The 16947-nt window shown below is 38.8% G+C and overlaps 1 protein-coding gene across 1 annotated transcript in view; it reads left to right on the top strand.

Moving 5' to 3' along the window:
- Nucleotides 1-16947, top strand: part of fras1 (Fraser extracellular matrix complex subunit 1) — a 379704-nt gene that overhangs the window by 321020 nt on the left and 41737 nt on the right. Inside the window, exon 46 of the mRNA XM_047381020.1 lies at nt 466-645. Within this exon, the coding sequence (XP_047236976.1) occupies nt 466-645 (180 nt within the window). The remainder of the gene's footprint in view (nt 1-465; nt 646-16947) is intronic.

Raw genomic sequence — 16947 nt, 5'->3', positions numbered from 1 at the left:
AACCTGCTGTGATTCAGCATTCTGGCTCCCACTTAGGAGGCAGCTGGAAACCGACAGATTTTCTGTTCCTCGCAGCTGAACACCTTCTCGATTTGTTGTTTTCTGCCAGCTTCCTGTGCTGTTCTGTTAGTTTTTTCTGCCATTGATGTTCTCTGTTCATTTCTCTCCTCGCCACCCTCTGTCTTCCATCATTTCTCCTTTGTCTGAATCTTTACCTGTTTCAACTTTTATAGGTTAGGTCATGTTTTATTGCCTCCCCTTACTGCTCGTCACTTATTTGGTGGTCGTTCCTGCTGCGTGTTCTGTCTGATTTCTTATTTTTCCACTGCTGGTTTTCTATCACTCCGAGGAAAATGACATCTAGTATGTCCTGCTGGGCAAATTAATTAAAAACATTCTCCATCACAAGCGTCACCAATAAGTCTCTGCTTTAACATGGATTTGTCTTGTAACTGTCTACGCCAGAGGACCATCTTCCGCCTTCTGTGGTGGTAAACAAAGGCCTGGTGCTGGATGAAAACTCAGTGAAGAAGCTGACCACGCTGCAGCTGTCGTCCAGTGACCAGGACAGCGAACCGGGCGAGCTCATCTACCGGATCACCAAGCAGACAAGCCTGGGGCAACTCGAACATCTTACTAATCCAGGTAGGTGGAGAAGGCAGACGTCAGCCGGCAACCCCAAGGTCTAATCTCACCAGACCTCCGCCTGTTCATGTTGAAAGCTCAGTGTGGGGCAAGTCTCTCGTGGATGAACACCGTTGTGGAAAACTGTTTGCCCTTCTAAATCGTTCAGATCAGGAAACAAATTTACATAGACGAAGAAAAATCAAGTAAACACAAAGTGCAGCTTCTAAATGAAGATGATTATTATAAAGAGGAAAATAAATATTTCAAAGGCTGATTTCAATTTCTCTAGCCACATCCTGGCACTCCCCGCCTGTTCTTAACCAAGAAATAACTCAAATAGGGCCTGCATGACAAAGTGAAGTAGACCAAAAGACCCTCAAAAGCTAAATATCAAAGAATAATATCCAAGGAAATAAGGGAACAAATGAGAAAAAAAAGTTATTTAGATCTATCAAAAAGACTGCATAGGCTTTTCTGAAGATGTGGGACTCCAGCAAATCCCAGTGAGAGCCAATATTCACAAATGGTAAAAACATGGAACACTGGCCAGCCGACCAAAATTACTCCAAGAGCACAGCAACAACTCATCCAAGAGGTCCCAAAAGATCCAGAACAATTTTCTGCATATCTGCAGGCCTTACTTGCCTCAGTTAAGGTCAGTGTTCATGTCTCCACCACAAGAAAGACAGACTGGGCAAGAAAACCATTGCTAAGCAATGTCTCACCTTTGCCAGAAGGCATCTTGATGATCCCAAAGACGTTTGGGAACATATTCGATGGACTAACGAGACAAAAGTAGAACTTTTTGGAGGATGTGTGTCACATTACATCTGGTGTAAAAGTATCACAGCATTCCAGAAAAGGAACATCATCCAGCAGTAAAATATGGTGGTGATAGTGTGAAGGTCTGGGGCTGTTTTGCTGCCTCAGGAAGACTTGGTCCGATAAATGGAACCATGTATTCTGCAGTCTACCAAAACATCCTGAAGGAGGTCCGGCTATCTGTTCCTGACCTCAAGCTGAAGCGGACTTTGGTTCTGCAGCAGGGCTGTGAACTAAAACAAACCAGCAAGTCCACCTCTGAATGGGTTAAGTAAAACAAAACGAAGACGTTAAAGTGGCCCAGTCAAAGTCCTAAGCTGAATCAGATTGAGATGTGGCAGGACTTTAAAAAGGCTATTCATGCTCAAAAACCCTCAGACCAGTTGGGTCAACAATTCTGTAGAGGTTGACCCAACTGGTTATTAACCTTGAGGTGAAATCACTTTTTCAGATTGTTTCACACACCACTCATGTAGGTTTGCGTTTTTCTTTTGCCCTTAATAATAAACACATTCATGTAAAAACTGCACTTCGGGTTTACTTGTGTTATCTTTGTGTAATATTTCAATTTATTTGATGATCTGAAACCTTTTAATATGACAAACATACAAAAAAGAGGAAATCAGGAAGGGGGTAAACATTTTTTCACACCACTCTACAGCGCTGTAAAAAACTGTTTGCTCCCTAACAGAAGCCTTTTAGTTTTAGTAACCCTTTAATGTATTCAGAAAACATCTCTACGGGGTCACATACGTTTCACAGCCCTGCAGATAAAAAACAAGCTGCTGGAGCACAGGTCAGATGTGGTTTGTTTTCCTTTTTTACCAACAAGAGCTGAAGTAAAACTTTGATCTGAACAACAAAGCAGCAGTTCATCATGTTTTTGATCACTTTACCTCCACTTATATGGAGATTTTTATTTTTCTGTGTTGTGTTCTCTCAGTCATGGACTGGGGGGCTAGTGTAGCATCTGACCATGGCCTCCACTGGGTCATAAATAGCTTTAAGTTTATTAAGACCAATGATTAAACCTTTAAATGTCCATATTTTGTCAACATTTTTTAGACTAGTTGTTAAATATCACTAACTTATGTCTTACATTTTTATGTTTATTCATTTATTTTTTCCAACTTTTTAAAAAGTGAAATAGGCCAGTTTCTGATGCAGTGGGTTTCCTGTACTTTTAGCCCATTTCAATGAAATATTCTGGCTGCAATATTCACCACTTGCTCATCAGAAAGTGTATATTTACTGAGGTTGGATATGAAATGAGAGACTTCAGTGGTCGCCTGCAGTCTGTTGTAACCATTATAAAACTGTACACTGTGGGATAGCACAGACGTTGGGTTACGTAAAAGTCTTGGAGTAAAAAACTGAAGTTCAATATAACTTATAAAGCTGCCGAGTTAACTTTCCTAAGCTATTTTATGTACACACGCGTATCTTTAAATGTAAATAATAATGAACTAACAGAGGTTTTACGATGAACTTACTCAAACTTGCAGAAACCCATCTATCTTTACTAAATGATTATAATTTATTGTATATTTTTCAGCAGAGGTTTTAGGGTGGATTGTTGAAATCTCAGCTAAATATGAAATCTGTAAAGCCTCTTTAATGCAAAGCTGTGTGTACACTTCTGATGAGTGATCATGAAGGCCAGGGGGCTGCAACCTTTACCCTGAGAGCCATTTTTGCCCCTAAACAACTAAGCAAAATTTATTTTAAGCCACAAACGCTACACGAAGCAAACTAGCTTATTTTTTACAATATCCGCTATAGAATATGTTTTTATTTATTAAAGAACAGCAATAAAGAAATGTAATCAAACTTTTACATAAAAGCAATGAATAATTTTTTTTCAAGGGATCCTTAGGTTTTTATAAAAAAAGTACTTAGAAAAAGGCGCATAGCTGGTGTTGTGGAATTTTCTTATCAAAGTGGGTAGAAGTTGACTCATAACAAGAGAAAATCCAGACTTTGTCTTTATAAGTTTTATTCAAAGGCATTCAGCGTTTGAATGACTCTGTCACCGAGCAAGTCAGTTGAAACAGAGCCCCGATCAACATTTACACACAGTATTTATACCAGAACATGACAGTGTTATCTCAACTTCAAAGAGTCTGTGTTTTACGACCCCAGACCCTTCTCGGGTTCAGAGGTGACGAAGTTACCTAGGAACAACCATCTACTCTCCCCGAGGCATCACTCTAACAAATGGGTCTTAACCATTAAACTTCTGATAATAGCTTTTACAGCTTCCTTCACTAACACAGATGTTCACAGAAGTGAGGTAAACCAAAGGTCATACACTGTGGAATGCTTACTGCAAGAATTTTCATCACACTCCCTTCTTCTGATTACAAGATAATCACAACTAAAGGAAAATTCTTCAAAACCAACACCCCTCTCAGCTAACAGATAATCCAAAGCCATTCTAGTTTGCAAACTCATCGTTCTAATAGCCTAGGCTGATTGAAGTATAAGTTGTGACTGTAGGTAGTAAGTGAGCTAGATAAAACACTCCAGACCAAGTAGCAGGCAGATACAGATATAATCTATTTCCACACATCCAACCCATGTTCTGAGGACATGAGTACCCATCTCATAAAGGAAAAGTAACAAAAACCCTGGTTAATTTACCTGCCTGGTCATACAACTAACCTCCATCTGGTAAGGCTGTAAGATTAAGAGTTAACACAAAGGGATCTGGAGCCAAAGATTCTGAAATAGTAGAAGGATCAGTTCTGGTAGGACATGATTCAAATTTATGTCTGTTGATTAAAGCACATGAAACACATATAATAGCTTCGCAACCTACTGTCTTCCCAAGGAAATAAGGTCTACTTTCCTCCTGTGTAATACAAATATCTGGACCTTTAATCGGATTTCTAATACCCCGAATTCTATAAAGAGTTCCCGTAGACGCACACGTTAAATTAATCTCACTAGAAAATCTACTAACATTTCTGCTTTGCCTTACACTATCATTCCTCACCCAAGGAAAAATGACCTCCACCAGCTGGTTATGTTGCCTATCTGGAAAGAAAGTAGTATCAATAGGAACAGGTACTAAAAATGGTTGATCATTAATAACACGTGAAATCAAACAACAAACATAGCAACTGTCATTTCTAATTTTCCTCACAGTTTGATGCATCAGTTGCCACCAAACATTATCATTATGATCATAGTAGTCAGGAAAGTGATGAATCTCTCTTCGAATCAGCTGATGAGTATTATTAGTCAGATTAACCACACATTGTCTTTGCTGTACCTTTCCCAAAATGAACACAAGAGTTATAAAAATACTTGCAATACCAATCATTAGCATCAGAACAGACCATCTTCCATATAGCTGCATCGTGACCTTGAAGTGGAATGTCCTTTCTTCTGGTACTGAAAGCAAACAGTTTTTTTCAAAGAAAACAAATTATAAACACAACTTAAAAAACAAAAAAAACAAAAATTCTGCTGTCTCTCCTGAGTGGCTTCAAGCTGCCCTGTTACCAGTCTGGTACAGGTGGGCGGTCGTAGGAAGCTCCTCTAGAAATATATTTAGAAACAGGAACTCTAACCTGCTGGAAGTTAGGCTTCCATAGTCCAACTAAACAACAGTGGAAATGAACACATTCAAATTTGTAATAATACCATAATGATAGATATCAAGCAATAACCATGAAAGTTAGATAAAACCATCTGAGATTTCCTCCTCAGAGTCAGTCTCGCCGTCAAAGTGGGAGAAAAGAACTTGGCTGACCCTTGCTGTCCAGGCAAAGGAGCCTAGTAGCCACCAAATGTTAAGAAATCAAGGAGAATAAGCATCATGGCGCATGTTTGACTGTCTTTCTGTTGCAGACGTCGCCAGTCCATCATCCAGAGCAAAGTTATGTGCAAATATGTAGAGGTCTTCCCTCTCACTGTGGTGTGTGTGCAGTGAGGCAAATGACCTTATGATTTCTAACTTTCAGGCAATGCGATGGCCTTAAGTAGATTCTGAAATAACGTTGCACTGCCCAAGGGATTATTGTGCCCTTGTAAGAACAGTGTTCTTCAACCACCTCTTCAATCACTCGCCAGTGATTAGCTTACAGTTCTTTGTCTTGTGGTGGTCCGCTGTCCTCACACCTTTCAAGCCGTGGATGATCCAGTTAGAAGATGACTTGTGTCCTGGAAGCCAGATGAGCTTTCCTGCAGCTTTCCTGGGTGTCTAGTAGGATCTGATATGGGCCATTCCAGCCCTGGACTTCCTGTGTTTTCTCCTAAATTCTCTGACCAGAATCCAGTCGCCAGGAATAAAGGACTGGAGGGTGGAAGTGGCTGTTTCTGGTAATGCAGCCTTCACCGTCTGTGAAACTTGAGAAAACACAGTGGACAGGTTTTGACAGTAAAACAACATCCTATCTTCACACAAAGATGTGGAAGAAAATTATCTTGGCAATATCCCCATGTCCAAAATAGGAGACCTGCCACACAGCACTTCAAAAGGACTGAGATTTGCCTGTGTCCTTTGTCTCAATCTCATATAAGTGAGAATAGGTAGGGCCTTCACAACACTTGGCTAATTTTCAATTCAAAGTCCCATTCTCAAGACTAAGTGCTTAACTACATGAACTTCATCAAAACATCCAACAAAATCCAAAGAAAATCCAGATGTTTTTAACTGCAATTCAGTTCCATTAACAACAAAACACAAACTTTAATTAGTCAGTTCATCAATGTCTCACTTAGAAATTAGTCACATATCATCCTGATTTGTCTTGTAAGAAGATAAGTTTTAGATTAATGGACATCTAATGTAATTTGGATGAATAAACCCTACAAATTCTAATCTAATAAATAATTCCCACCAAGTATAAAGCCATGACTCTGATTCTTTATCAAAATATATATTCCTTACTTTTGCATATCTTGAACTGTCAGTTAGCTTAATGGCACCAGGGAAAACTTGCAATCTAATAAATCACCAATGATTCTGCATGCAAAACTAATTCTTCAAACTAGTTTAAACTATTTCATTAACCTTTTAATAGTAAAACACATAAATCTAAAAGTCATGCTACATCCTTAATTATTATACAAAAAAAACATGTTTTTAAGGCAACAATCATTACAAGCATTTTGATTCTATTGTCTCTTAAACAGTGTTAAAACTCAGGAAGGGAGGTGCTGAGCGTTACCATGACAACAAAGGTATGAACCAACCTGGTAGGTGGGCGGAGTCAGGCAGAACTAACCTTTGATTGGCAGCCTATGGGCGGACCCACAGTTTCTTCATTCAAACCCATCTTAGTGAACTTTAAACTACAAAACTGTTAACATGAACCTACCTCAGAAACAAGCTGCTTCTTAACTCTCCTGAAAACTCAAAGTTTAATCAATCTGGGATTTAGAAACATTATTCTAAACATGGATTATTGTTTCATGCAACATATAAACAAACATTTATTCCATCAAAACAAAGACAAAACATCAAAGACAGACAAATGGCCAAATTTGAAGCTTCAAGAATTCAAAGAAATTTTTAACAATCTCTTTTCAGAATATGTTTTTTCAGCCATATATTTTAATGCTATAATTGATCAATGTTGTTATGATAATCTTCAGGATCTTTTTAAAAAAAATGAGTGCACATAGTCCAAAAAGATCTCAAAGTATTTAGAAGCACAGCAACAGTTTACTGATGCTGAAACCTTTTGCTAATTCTTTATACTGTAACTCTGTAATAATAATAACTACTATCCTGAGAGTTATTGTTATAATTCTCTTTTTGTTTGGCTCAATTTGATCGCAGCTGTATTGCAGAATTTCAGGTTAAATGCAAAGAAGTATTTTAATTCAATTCAATTCAAATTCAAAGATACTTTATTGATCCCCGAGGGGAAATTAGAAAAGTCAGCATTGACATTTTTATGTTATACCCAAACTAAACAAAAACTGCAGTGTTTAACTTAATCAGAAATTAAGATAAGAAGCTTGTCTCCAAACTGGACTTTTTCCCACATAGTGTTTAAAAAAGAACAAACATCATTTTCTTTAATTTGGGCTATTTAAATTTTGAGAGTTGGGGAAAACTTATTACTAGAACCCCTCTTTAATAATCCAAATGCTGATAAATGTTCCAATATTTTATCTCTTAGTAATCTGAAATCACCTTGTGTACCTTTCTACTCCTATGTATTCTTTTAATCTTTAAACCCTAAGAAATCAAACAAGGAGACTGGAGTTTGAGCCGACCATCCTCTTACTGTTAAGAGGGCCTTTATTTCTTTTCTTTTCCTAAAATGAAGGATTTTAGGATTCTGTCATAAAAATCCTAACCTTGGTTCCAAAACAAAACTCTTCAACCCCAATCTGTGTTCCCCAGAGTAGAAATTTTGAGTATTATTGCTTTTCAAAGCCACCAAATGACTGGAACTCATCATTGGCTTAGATCTGTTTTAATAAGTAATCAGCCTACCTTTAATTAAATATTATAATTTTATGGACCCAAAATCTATGGCTTACGGGCTTCAGGAGTCCAGGAACCACAAGTTGAGTACTACTGCATTGAACAATGGTGTTAACTTTCTGCAGAGATTGAAGGATTGGCTAAATATATTATTTCTGCTTGGACAATAATCAGATTTAAAATTATGAGTTCACAGCTCCTAATTTACCTCAGATCATATTTGCTTCTAACACAGTTCATAAGAAGCTTCAGACAAACATTATGCTAAAAAAACAAAAACAAAACAAAACAAAAACCAGATCTGTTTTAAAATAAAGAAAAAGCATGCTTAAAAAACTTGGTACTGTGGTGGAAAATAACTCCACGGTTCTGAAGGCCTTTTCATGCAGAGTCTTTTAGGAAACATGAGATTAGTTTAATTTTTGTGTGGTACCACTGTCCAATCAGATTCTTTCTAAATAACCCAATTTTTCATTCTCATTTTAAAGGTTTGTTTTACCAAGGGAAATGTGTTTAACAAAACCAATTACTCTCAAACGTTTTAAAAGTTTTAGCTGGTGATATCTTAGAAAACAACAAGTGTTTTAATATTTTTATGCAACACAGAACTGATTAGGTTTCTCTTTCCTTTCCCAAAGGGAGAAAAAAAGAACCTGCAGAACCAAGCCTTTCATAGTTTTTTTGTCAGGACTTGATATAAGGTACAGTGTAAATCAACACGCTGCATGAATCAGAAGAGGGAAGGAAATAAATTAATTTAACCTCTTCCCAGCAGCTGGTGTGAAAAACAATGAATTCGTACTTTCCATAAGCGTCAGTTAACACTTGCGGACAAAAACTGCACCAAGCTGTAAATACTGTGTCAGAAACTGTATGAAGACCATCTGCAGTAGAACTAAGCCTGTTTTAATGAGGTCTCTACCCATTAGATTTATGGGATACAAACTCTGAAAACAGAAAATAATATCTGAAGGAGAAACCCATCAGGTTTTACGCATGCGCTGGGTTTTAAAAATGCTCCTTCATGAGATCTGTCCTGAGAATAACATAGAAACACTTGGTTACTGCTGAGTTTTGGAGATGTTGTAACTTCCTCTGTATTTTAATAACTTTTAATAACTAGAATAATTGACCCTGAATATTCCACGACGAAAGAGAACTTGTTTCTCTAAAAGAATTAACTGGAAAGTATCAAATGAGCTAAGTTATCACCCTTTTAAAGATACTTTTCTAACCCTAAAATAATATTTTAACCCGCTATATCTGTCAACGTCAAGCAAGCGTCACATGAGCAGCGGTTAATAAGCGTTCTTCGTTGCAGAAAATAGGAAAAGATTTATGCAAATGTGTGTGTGTTTGTACGTTACCCCCATCAGTTTCTAAATCGCTCCAGAGTCAGACTGTCACACAGTCCTCTATCAGTCCAAACAACAACCAGGCCCTTCCCAGGTGTGTTGGTGAGACATTGAATCATTCTTTGTCCAGTTTAACTTCTCCAGGAGGGAGAAAGAAGAAACTTTGCTCCGGTTTCTCTTCTGCCCGCATTAGATGCTTTCAATATAAATCCAGTGTATTCACTCTTCTGGCTCTTGCAAACAGCATGGATCGTTGTCCATCTCAGTGGGTTCGGGCCAGACTTCTTCTGAGTTTCGTTTTTGGTGGAAACTCACATTGCGATTTGCAACAAGCAGGCAGACAGGAAGGCAGATCTCTCTCTTTCAGGCCGTGCTGGAGAAGCGTCTCTGGCGGAGTAGCCATGGAGAAGGGCAGGTTTCTAAAATCCAGACTCAAAAACGCAGATGTTGAACTCAAATCCCGTATATGTGTGTATTTGTGTGTGAGAGAGGCAGAATAAAAAGTTTAGTATAGGTTCAGATTTTGCACAAAGAAATATTATCAGTCAGTCAGTCAGTCGTCCACCTGCCTGTCACTTCCTTTCATAACATGCACTATACTCCTTTCTAGGACAACTTTCTTTTCGCATCTCTAATGTCCCTTTTCACTTTTACCTTCTTTTCCGACTGATCGCAATATTTCTTCAGGAAAGTTTTAACTTTTTTTTTTTTCTTTTACTTATTTACACTTAAACTTCCACACTGTAAAAAACCAATGTTATCTTCCAAATTAAAGCACATTTAACACAATCATCCCCACTTTTTCCTTTCATTATTTTATAAATCAGAGTCTGAAGAAGGAGACACCCCTGATGCCTCAAGGTTCCGGAACCATTTTTTTTACCTATTCAGCGGCACGTCTGCCATCTGGCTTTTCTCCTTTATGAGGTGTAGAAAATTGCTAAAAACCACCCGCAAAACCCTGTGTTTTGCTTTATCTTATTGTTACCAATGAGAACCTCCCTGCCATTCCTTTTGCAGGGTAACCGGGCCCTCAGCTGATGTCCTCCCTCTCGCAACTCTGGAACCTAATTAATTAGTTAGGAGATGATGGTTAATGTGTAATAAAAAATAATAATATACATTATATCATACAGAGCAACTTCTGACCCAGATATATTTGAAGACAAATAGTTCGGATCCAATCGGCCAGAAGCCGCAGGCGGGCACCAGAACTCCCCTCCGTAAAATGGAAGTGGACTGAGGACAACGTCTCCAGGCTGGCCAGGCGTCCGTGTCCCATCCTGCGGTTCCTCTGGCATGTTAGATCCTGTTCGTGACGCTAAAATTGTTGTGGAATTTTTTTATCAAAGTGGGTAGAAGTTGACTCATAACAAGAGAAAATCCGGACTTTGTCTTTATAAGTTTTATTCAAAGGCATTCAGAGTTTGAATGACTCTGTCACCGAGCAAGTCAGTTGAAACAGAGCCCCGAACAACATTTACACACAGTATTTATACCAGAACATGACAGTGTTATCTCAACTTCAAAGAGTCTGTGTTTTACGACCCCAGACTCTTCTCGGGTTCAGAGGTGACTAGGTTACCTAGGAACAACCATCTACTCTCCCCGAGGCATCACCCTAACAAATGGCCTTAACCATTAAACTTCTGATAATGGCTTTTACAGCTTCCTCCTCTAACACAGATGTTCAGAGAAGTGAGGTAACCTAAAGGTCACACACTTTGGAACACTTAATAAAAGAATTTCCATCACACCGGCAACCCATAGACAAAAAAATGGCTTCATGAAAAATAATATTCCTTACACTGTTGGTGTCATTCTTTGTGGAAATGCTATACATTTATTGAATTAAAACACCTACAAAAAACTGCTAAAGCTTGCATATTTATTAACTTTAAAACATTCAGTTCTTCGTCCAAAGAGCCACAGCAGGGGGTCTAAAGAGCCATGTGGCTCTAGAGCCACAGGTTGAAGACTCCTGCTGTCGGTCTTTACACCAAGAGGTTGTGTTACAGGGCCAAAGTGTTTTTTCTGTCAGGAGTGGTGTTGCCCTCATCTTGATGGTTGAAATATGGACCAGATCTTCACCCTTGCAAAACTGCTGAGGGGATCGTTGGGAGTTTGGTTTTCCTAATCTACATGTACATATTCTTTGGCTCTGGAGAAGACTTTCATTTCTGTACCTTGAAGATTTTTTGTAGGGTTGCTGCAGGATCACAGATCACCTGGGCTGCTTTTTTATTGCCATAGTCAATGTTTCACAAAGCAGGAGCTGTGTACTCCTTCTCTGCACAGGGACTGCTCCTAAATCCTGTTTGTGTTGTTAATGAACAGGATTCTAAGGGGTAGTTAGTTGTTGAGATGAGGATATCTGGTTTGGGAACCTCATGGTCTCATGCTTTATGTAGATGATGTGGTACTGTTGACGTCTTTCAGCCTTGACCTTTGACAAGCACTGGATTGGTTTGTAGCCAAATGGGAAACAGCCAGGATGAAAGTCAGCTCCTCTGGGTTTGGTGGCATGGCTGTCAATCAGAAAAAAACTGGATGCCTCGTGAAATCCTCTCTTTGGAGGATTTCTGGGCAAATAAAATAGACCCCAAGCCAGACCCAGAACCCTTGAAGGACCATATTCCATCTGGATCCTTGGGATCCTACATAAAGAGTTGGACAGTGTATCTGGGGAGAGGCATGTCTGGGATTTTCTTCTGGAACTGTTGGGGGTTCGGGGGGTAGGTGTGTGTGTGGTACCCCTGATTCATCTAACGAGATAAACACTCTGCTACTACTTCCCTGTTTTCAACAGGATGTTCTGTCTACTCCAGGTTTCTTAGGCCCTTTAACTGACTTTAACCGTCCATGTTGCCCTGCAGCGCAACCTGTACCCAGCAGGGGTTGCATTACTGCATTATCTGTAGCATCAGTAATGAATGTGACACCTATGACAATAAGGCTACTTTAAAAGTGAGCAAATGTTCAGGCTGCTGGCTTTCAGATGTCTTTCAGATGTCTTTCTCTTAAAAACTGACCCATAAACTACATTTATTATGTGTGAGACTTCATCCAGTTCAAGGATGGGAGAGATATTTTTTTTCATTTTTATGTCCTAATAACATAGGAAGTCTAACATAATGGGAGTGTGTCTGAAACTAACAGGTTCGATCAATTTTAAATGCAAACCAAGGTCTCTGTGTACAATAAAAATGTTTTATTTGGAGAAAAGTTTTCGCTTCGTTAATGCTTTTTCAAGAACGTGCTGATCAAAGGTAGAGTCGTCATTGAATCTATATTATCTTCATGTTCTCAAGTGGAGGTTTTAGGTTTAAGGGAAAGGTTTCTGGAATCAGAAATCATGCCGAAAAATGTGAAATGCTTGCATTGTTGATGCATCAGTTGGATAGAAACTGCAGCTCTAAGTGTTTTTGTTAATTACAAGTGGAAAACAATAAAGACTTGTTGTTTGATTGAACAAGAAGTAGCAGAAACTTCGATGCGTTCTCAGATCACAGAGAGGTGATTAGCAGTTTGAGCTGAATGGTAGCTTCAGATCACTGAATGCAGCAGCAGCATGCTGATGAGCCCTTCATTCTCCGAGCTTCACTTCACCTCACAGCCACGAAGCATCTCCAGATAATTACCAGTAGCCTTTCAGTGAATCTGTCATTTTCATGCTGAAATGCACAGCTAGCTGACTGCTCCAGTGGGATGACATCTCAGTGTATGAGAAATGTCAGGTTAACCGAACGCTCCTTGGCAATGCCCCCTTCTGCAGCCAGTGACTTCAAAAGGCTAATTATTCAACTGAAGATGGATCTGGTGGTTAAAACTGATATGTATGTAAACAAAGTCTCCAATCTGCTTCAACCAAATATTTTACCAGGACTTCCTTTAAATATTTACTTATTTTGTAGGATTTGCTTTAGGTGCCAACATTTTCAAATCTTTCTGTTTCAAACTTAAGTCCAGCCATTTTTTGTCCCAGTTTAGCACATGTTTAAACGTGTAAGACTGATTTAATGCATCCAGGTAATCTTTGCACAAAGTTCAAAGGCAAACAATTATATGGTGTCACTTCAGACAGACAGATAGATAGATAGATAGATAGATAGATAGATAGATAGATAGATAGATAGATAGATAGATAGATAGATAGATAGATAGATAGATAGATAGATAGATAGATAGATAGATAGATAGATAGATAGATAGATAGATAGATAGATAGATAGATAGATAGATAGATAGATAGATAGATAGATAGATAGATAGATAGATAGATAGATAGATAGATAGATAGATAGATAGATAGATAGATAGATTAGATTTTATTTTATTTTATTTTTCTGTGGATGCATCACAAAAGGGACACGAAGCCATCAGAAGTCAACATTTTCACCAAACTTGAACTTCGTCCAACAGAATAATACAAATAAAACACCTTAACACACCTGCACACACCCCACATCCACTGAGATGGGAGAAAACCAGGAGCCAGGCTGCAGAGGAGTAAGTACAAATATACGAATATGATGGATAAAGAACCAAGGGATCAATATGAAGTCACAGAATGTATTTATTTATTTATTTAAGGGACAGTGCATATTAATAACATTTCTGTCAATATGCCAGATTTAGCTAGGCTATTTTTCACCTGCAGTTCCTAGACAGATGGTAAAAGTCACCCAAAAAGAGTAAGAGTAAAACTTCATATTTATATTCACAATATAACAATTACAAAAGATTTTGTAAAAGTACTATAAGCTAAAATGTACATTAGTAGCAGACTAACTATCAAAAAGACAATAAACACATACACAAGACAAGATGACAGCAGGGTGCAGCCACATGGGTCTAATTATAAGTTAACTTATAACTGATTATCAATAAGTCATTTCTTTAGCATATCATAAATACGTTGTATTTACTCAGATTTCCGATGGTCATGATCCATTTATTAGCAGCTCGAACAGAAACAGCAGTTTGGCCAAACACATTTTTCTAAAGGGAGTAAAACAAACTTCCCTCGCTGGGCCTCTGGTTCTGTGGTGATTAGATGTTTGGATTTTAACAGCCTGGTGAAGGATGATGAACCATGAAAAATTTTATAGACAAGGCATAATGTTGGTTTGAATATTTGACCTTGCTTTCCCAACTAAGTAAACTGTATTTTTGTAGTACTGGACAGTTATGATCTGGTTTCATATAGTTCGTTAGTGAATGCAGAAGTTTTAGAGTTGTAATATTAGCTTGAGACCAAATGGGTAAACAGTAAGTGATATGGGACATAATCATACAATGTATGTACAGTTTTGCTGCCTGTATGGACATCTGATGACGAATGTGTCTGAAATTACTCAGGGTAAATTTAATCAAATTACAGTCCCTTTTTGTGTGTGATTTACACAACAAATTTAAGTCAGTTACCCACCCCAGGTATAAATATTCAGACACAATCTGCAGAATTTCTCCTGAGGGAAAAACACATGGTTTAACTCTGGAATTACTGTTGGATTTAGTGAAAAACATTGTCACTGTCTTAGAAATAAGTAGATTCACGGCCTCCCACGTAGAGGTGCTGACCCTTAATCCCGGCTGCTTCACTCTCTGCTTTGAACACATCCAGTGCATGGAGGTAATGGCCAGAGAGCAGAATCACATTCTCTGCAAAAAACAAAGATCAGACCCTGAGGTTCACAAACCAGACTATGTCTCTGGATCCTGGATCTGTGATGAGGGGCAGCCTTGGTGGGGTCCAGTCTGGAAACGAGCTCGGCTTGAATGGAGACACAGTGCTTGCTCTGGTTCTACAGAACAAGCAACCCTAGGACCCAACATTCCTACAGAAACTGGGTTTTAAGCCTTTTTCAGATGCATAATACATGTGTTGGCAGAACATTCAGACTCTATAAGGTCCTTGGGATCTTTGCAAAGAGAAAAATCTGGCCCACTGTTTAATAACTCCCTGCTCCTCTTGAGTCCAAGGCTCAACAGTCAGTTGGAGCAACCTCTAACACCCACTAGAGTAAAACTGCTCAAGGAGGCTGGGAAGTTTGATGTGTCCATCACAACATAATAATTCAATCCAATTCAGTTTATTTATATAGCGCCAATTCACAACACATGTTGTCTCAAGGCACTTCACAAGTCAGGTACATACATTCCAATTAATCGTAACCATTGAACAGTTCAGTCAGATTCAGTTATTTATTCAAATTGGATAAAAAGTTTTTCTATCTAAGGAAACCCAGCGGATTACATCCAGTCAGCAACTTGCAACATTCAGTCCTCCTGGATGAGCATGTAGAGACAGTGGACAGTCACTGGCGTTGACTTTGCAGCAATCCCTCATACTGAGCATGCATGTAGCGACAGTGGAGAGGAAAAACTCCCTTTTAACAGGAAGAAACCTCCAGCAGAACCAGAACCAGGCTCAGTGTGAGCGGCCATCTGCCACGACCGACTGGGGGTTTGAGAGAACAGAGCAGAGACACAAAGAGAACAAAGAAGCACTGATCCAGGAGTACTTTCTATGGGAAGGAAAAGTAAATGTTAATGGATGTAGCTCCTTTAGTCGTTTCACCTAGAAAGAAAGAACAGATAAACTCTGAGCCAGTTTTCAAGGTTAGAGTCTGAAAGAAAGCACATAGAGTTATCCACATTAAAAGCTCAGTCAATCGCCATGTCTAGGAGAGAGAAAGGGTTAAACACTAAAAGACAGGGCTATGTGGATCATCGGTAGAGGCTGAGCATTAAGTTGTTGCCAGCAGAAGCTTGGACGATGCCCCTCTCCAGAAAGGTTTCACAGGTAGACACAGAGTCAGGCCAGGTGTAGCTTCTAGGAAGAGAAAAGAGAGAGAACATAAAGTTAGAAGCTCAAATAACAGCAAATAATGCAAAGAGAGTAGTATGGAGAGTAGTGTGAGAATGTAGCGAAGAGAGTGAAAGTGGTCATTATGTCCTCCAGCTGCCTAAGCCTATAGCAGCATAACTACAGAGAAATCTCAAGATAACCTAATCCACTCTAACTATAAGCTTTATCAAAAAGGAAAGTTTTAAGCCTAGCCTTAAAAGTAGACAGGGTGTCTGCCTCACGGACTAAAACTGGGAGCTGGTTCCACAGGAGAGGAGCCTGATAACTAAAGGATCTGCCTCCCATTCTACTTCTAGAGACTCTAGGAACCACCAGTAAACCTGCAGTCTAAGAACGAAGTGCTCTGTTAGGAACATATGGACCAATCAGATCTCTGATGTATGATGGAGCTAGATCATTAAGGGCTTTATATGTGAGGAGGAGAATTTTAAATTCTATTCTGGATTTAACAGGGAGCCAATGAAGGGAAGCTAAAATAGGAGAAATATGATCTCTCTTTTTAATTTTCATCAGAACTCTTGCTGCAGCATTTTGGATTAGCTGACGGCTTTTAACTGCATTTTGTGGACATCCTGATAGTAAAGAATTACAATAGTCCAGCCTTGAAGTAACAAATGCATGGACTAGTTTTTCAGTATCACTCCTGGACAGGATATTTCTAATTTTGGAAATGTTCTGGAGGTGAAAGAAGTAAATCCTAGAAACCTGTTTAATATGGTATTTAAATGACATGTCCTGGTCAAAAGCAACACCAGGGTTTTTTACTTTATTACCGGAGGTCAATTTAATGCCATCCAGGTTAAGTGATTGACTAAACA

This window comes from Girardinichthys multiradiatus, chromosome 12 (assembly GCF_021462225.1).
Source record: "Girardinichthys multiradiatus isolate DD_20200921_A chromosome 12, DD_fGirMul_XY1, whole genome shotgun sequence".
In the NCBI taxonomy this organism is placed as follows: domain Eukaryota; kingdom Metazoa; phylum Chordata; class Actinopteri; order Cyprinodontiformes; family Goodeidae; genus Girardinichthys; species Girardinichthys multiradiatus.
Note: the sequence above shows the minus strand (reverse complement) of the source record. Positions and strands in the feature narration are given on the sequence as shown.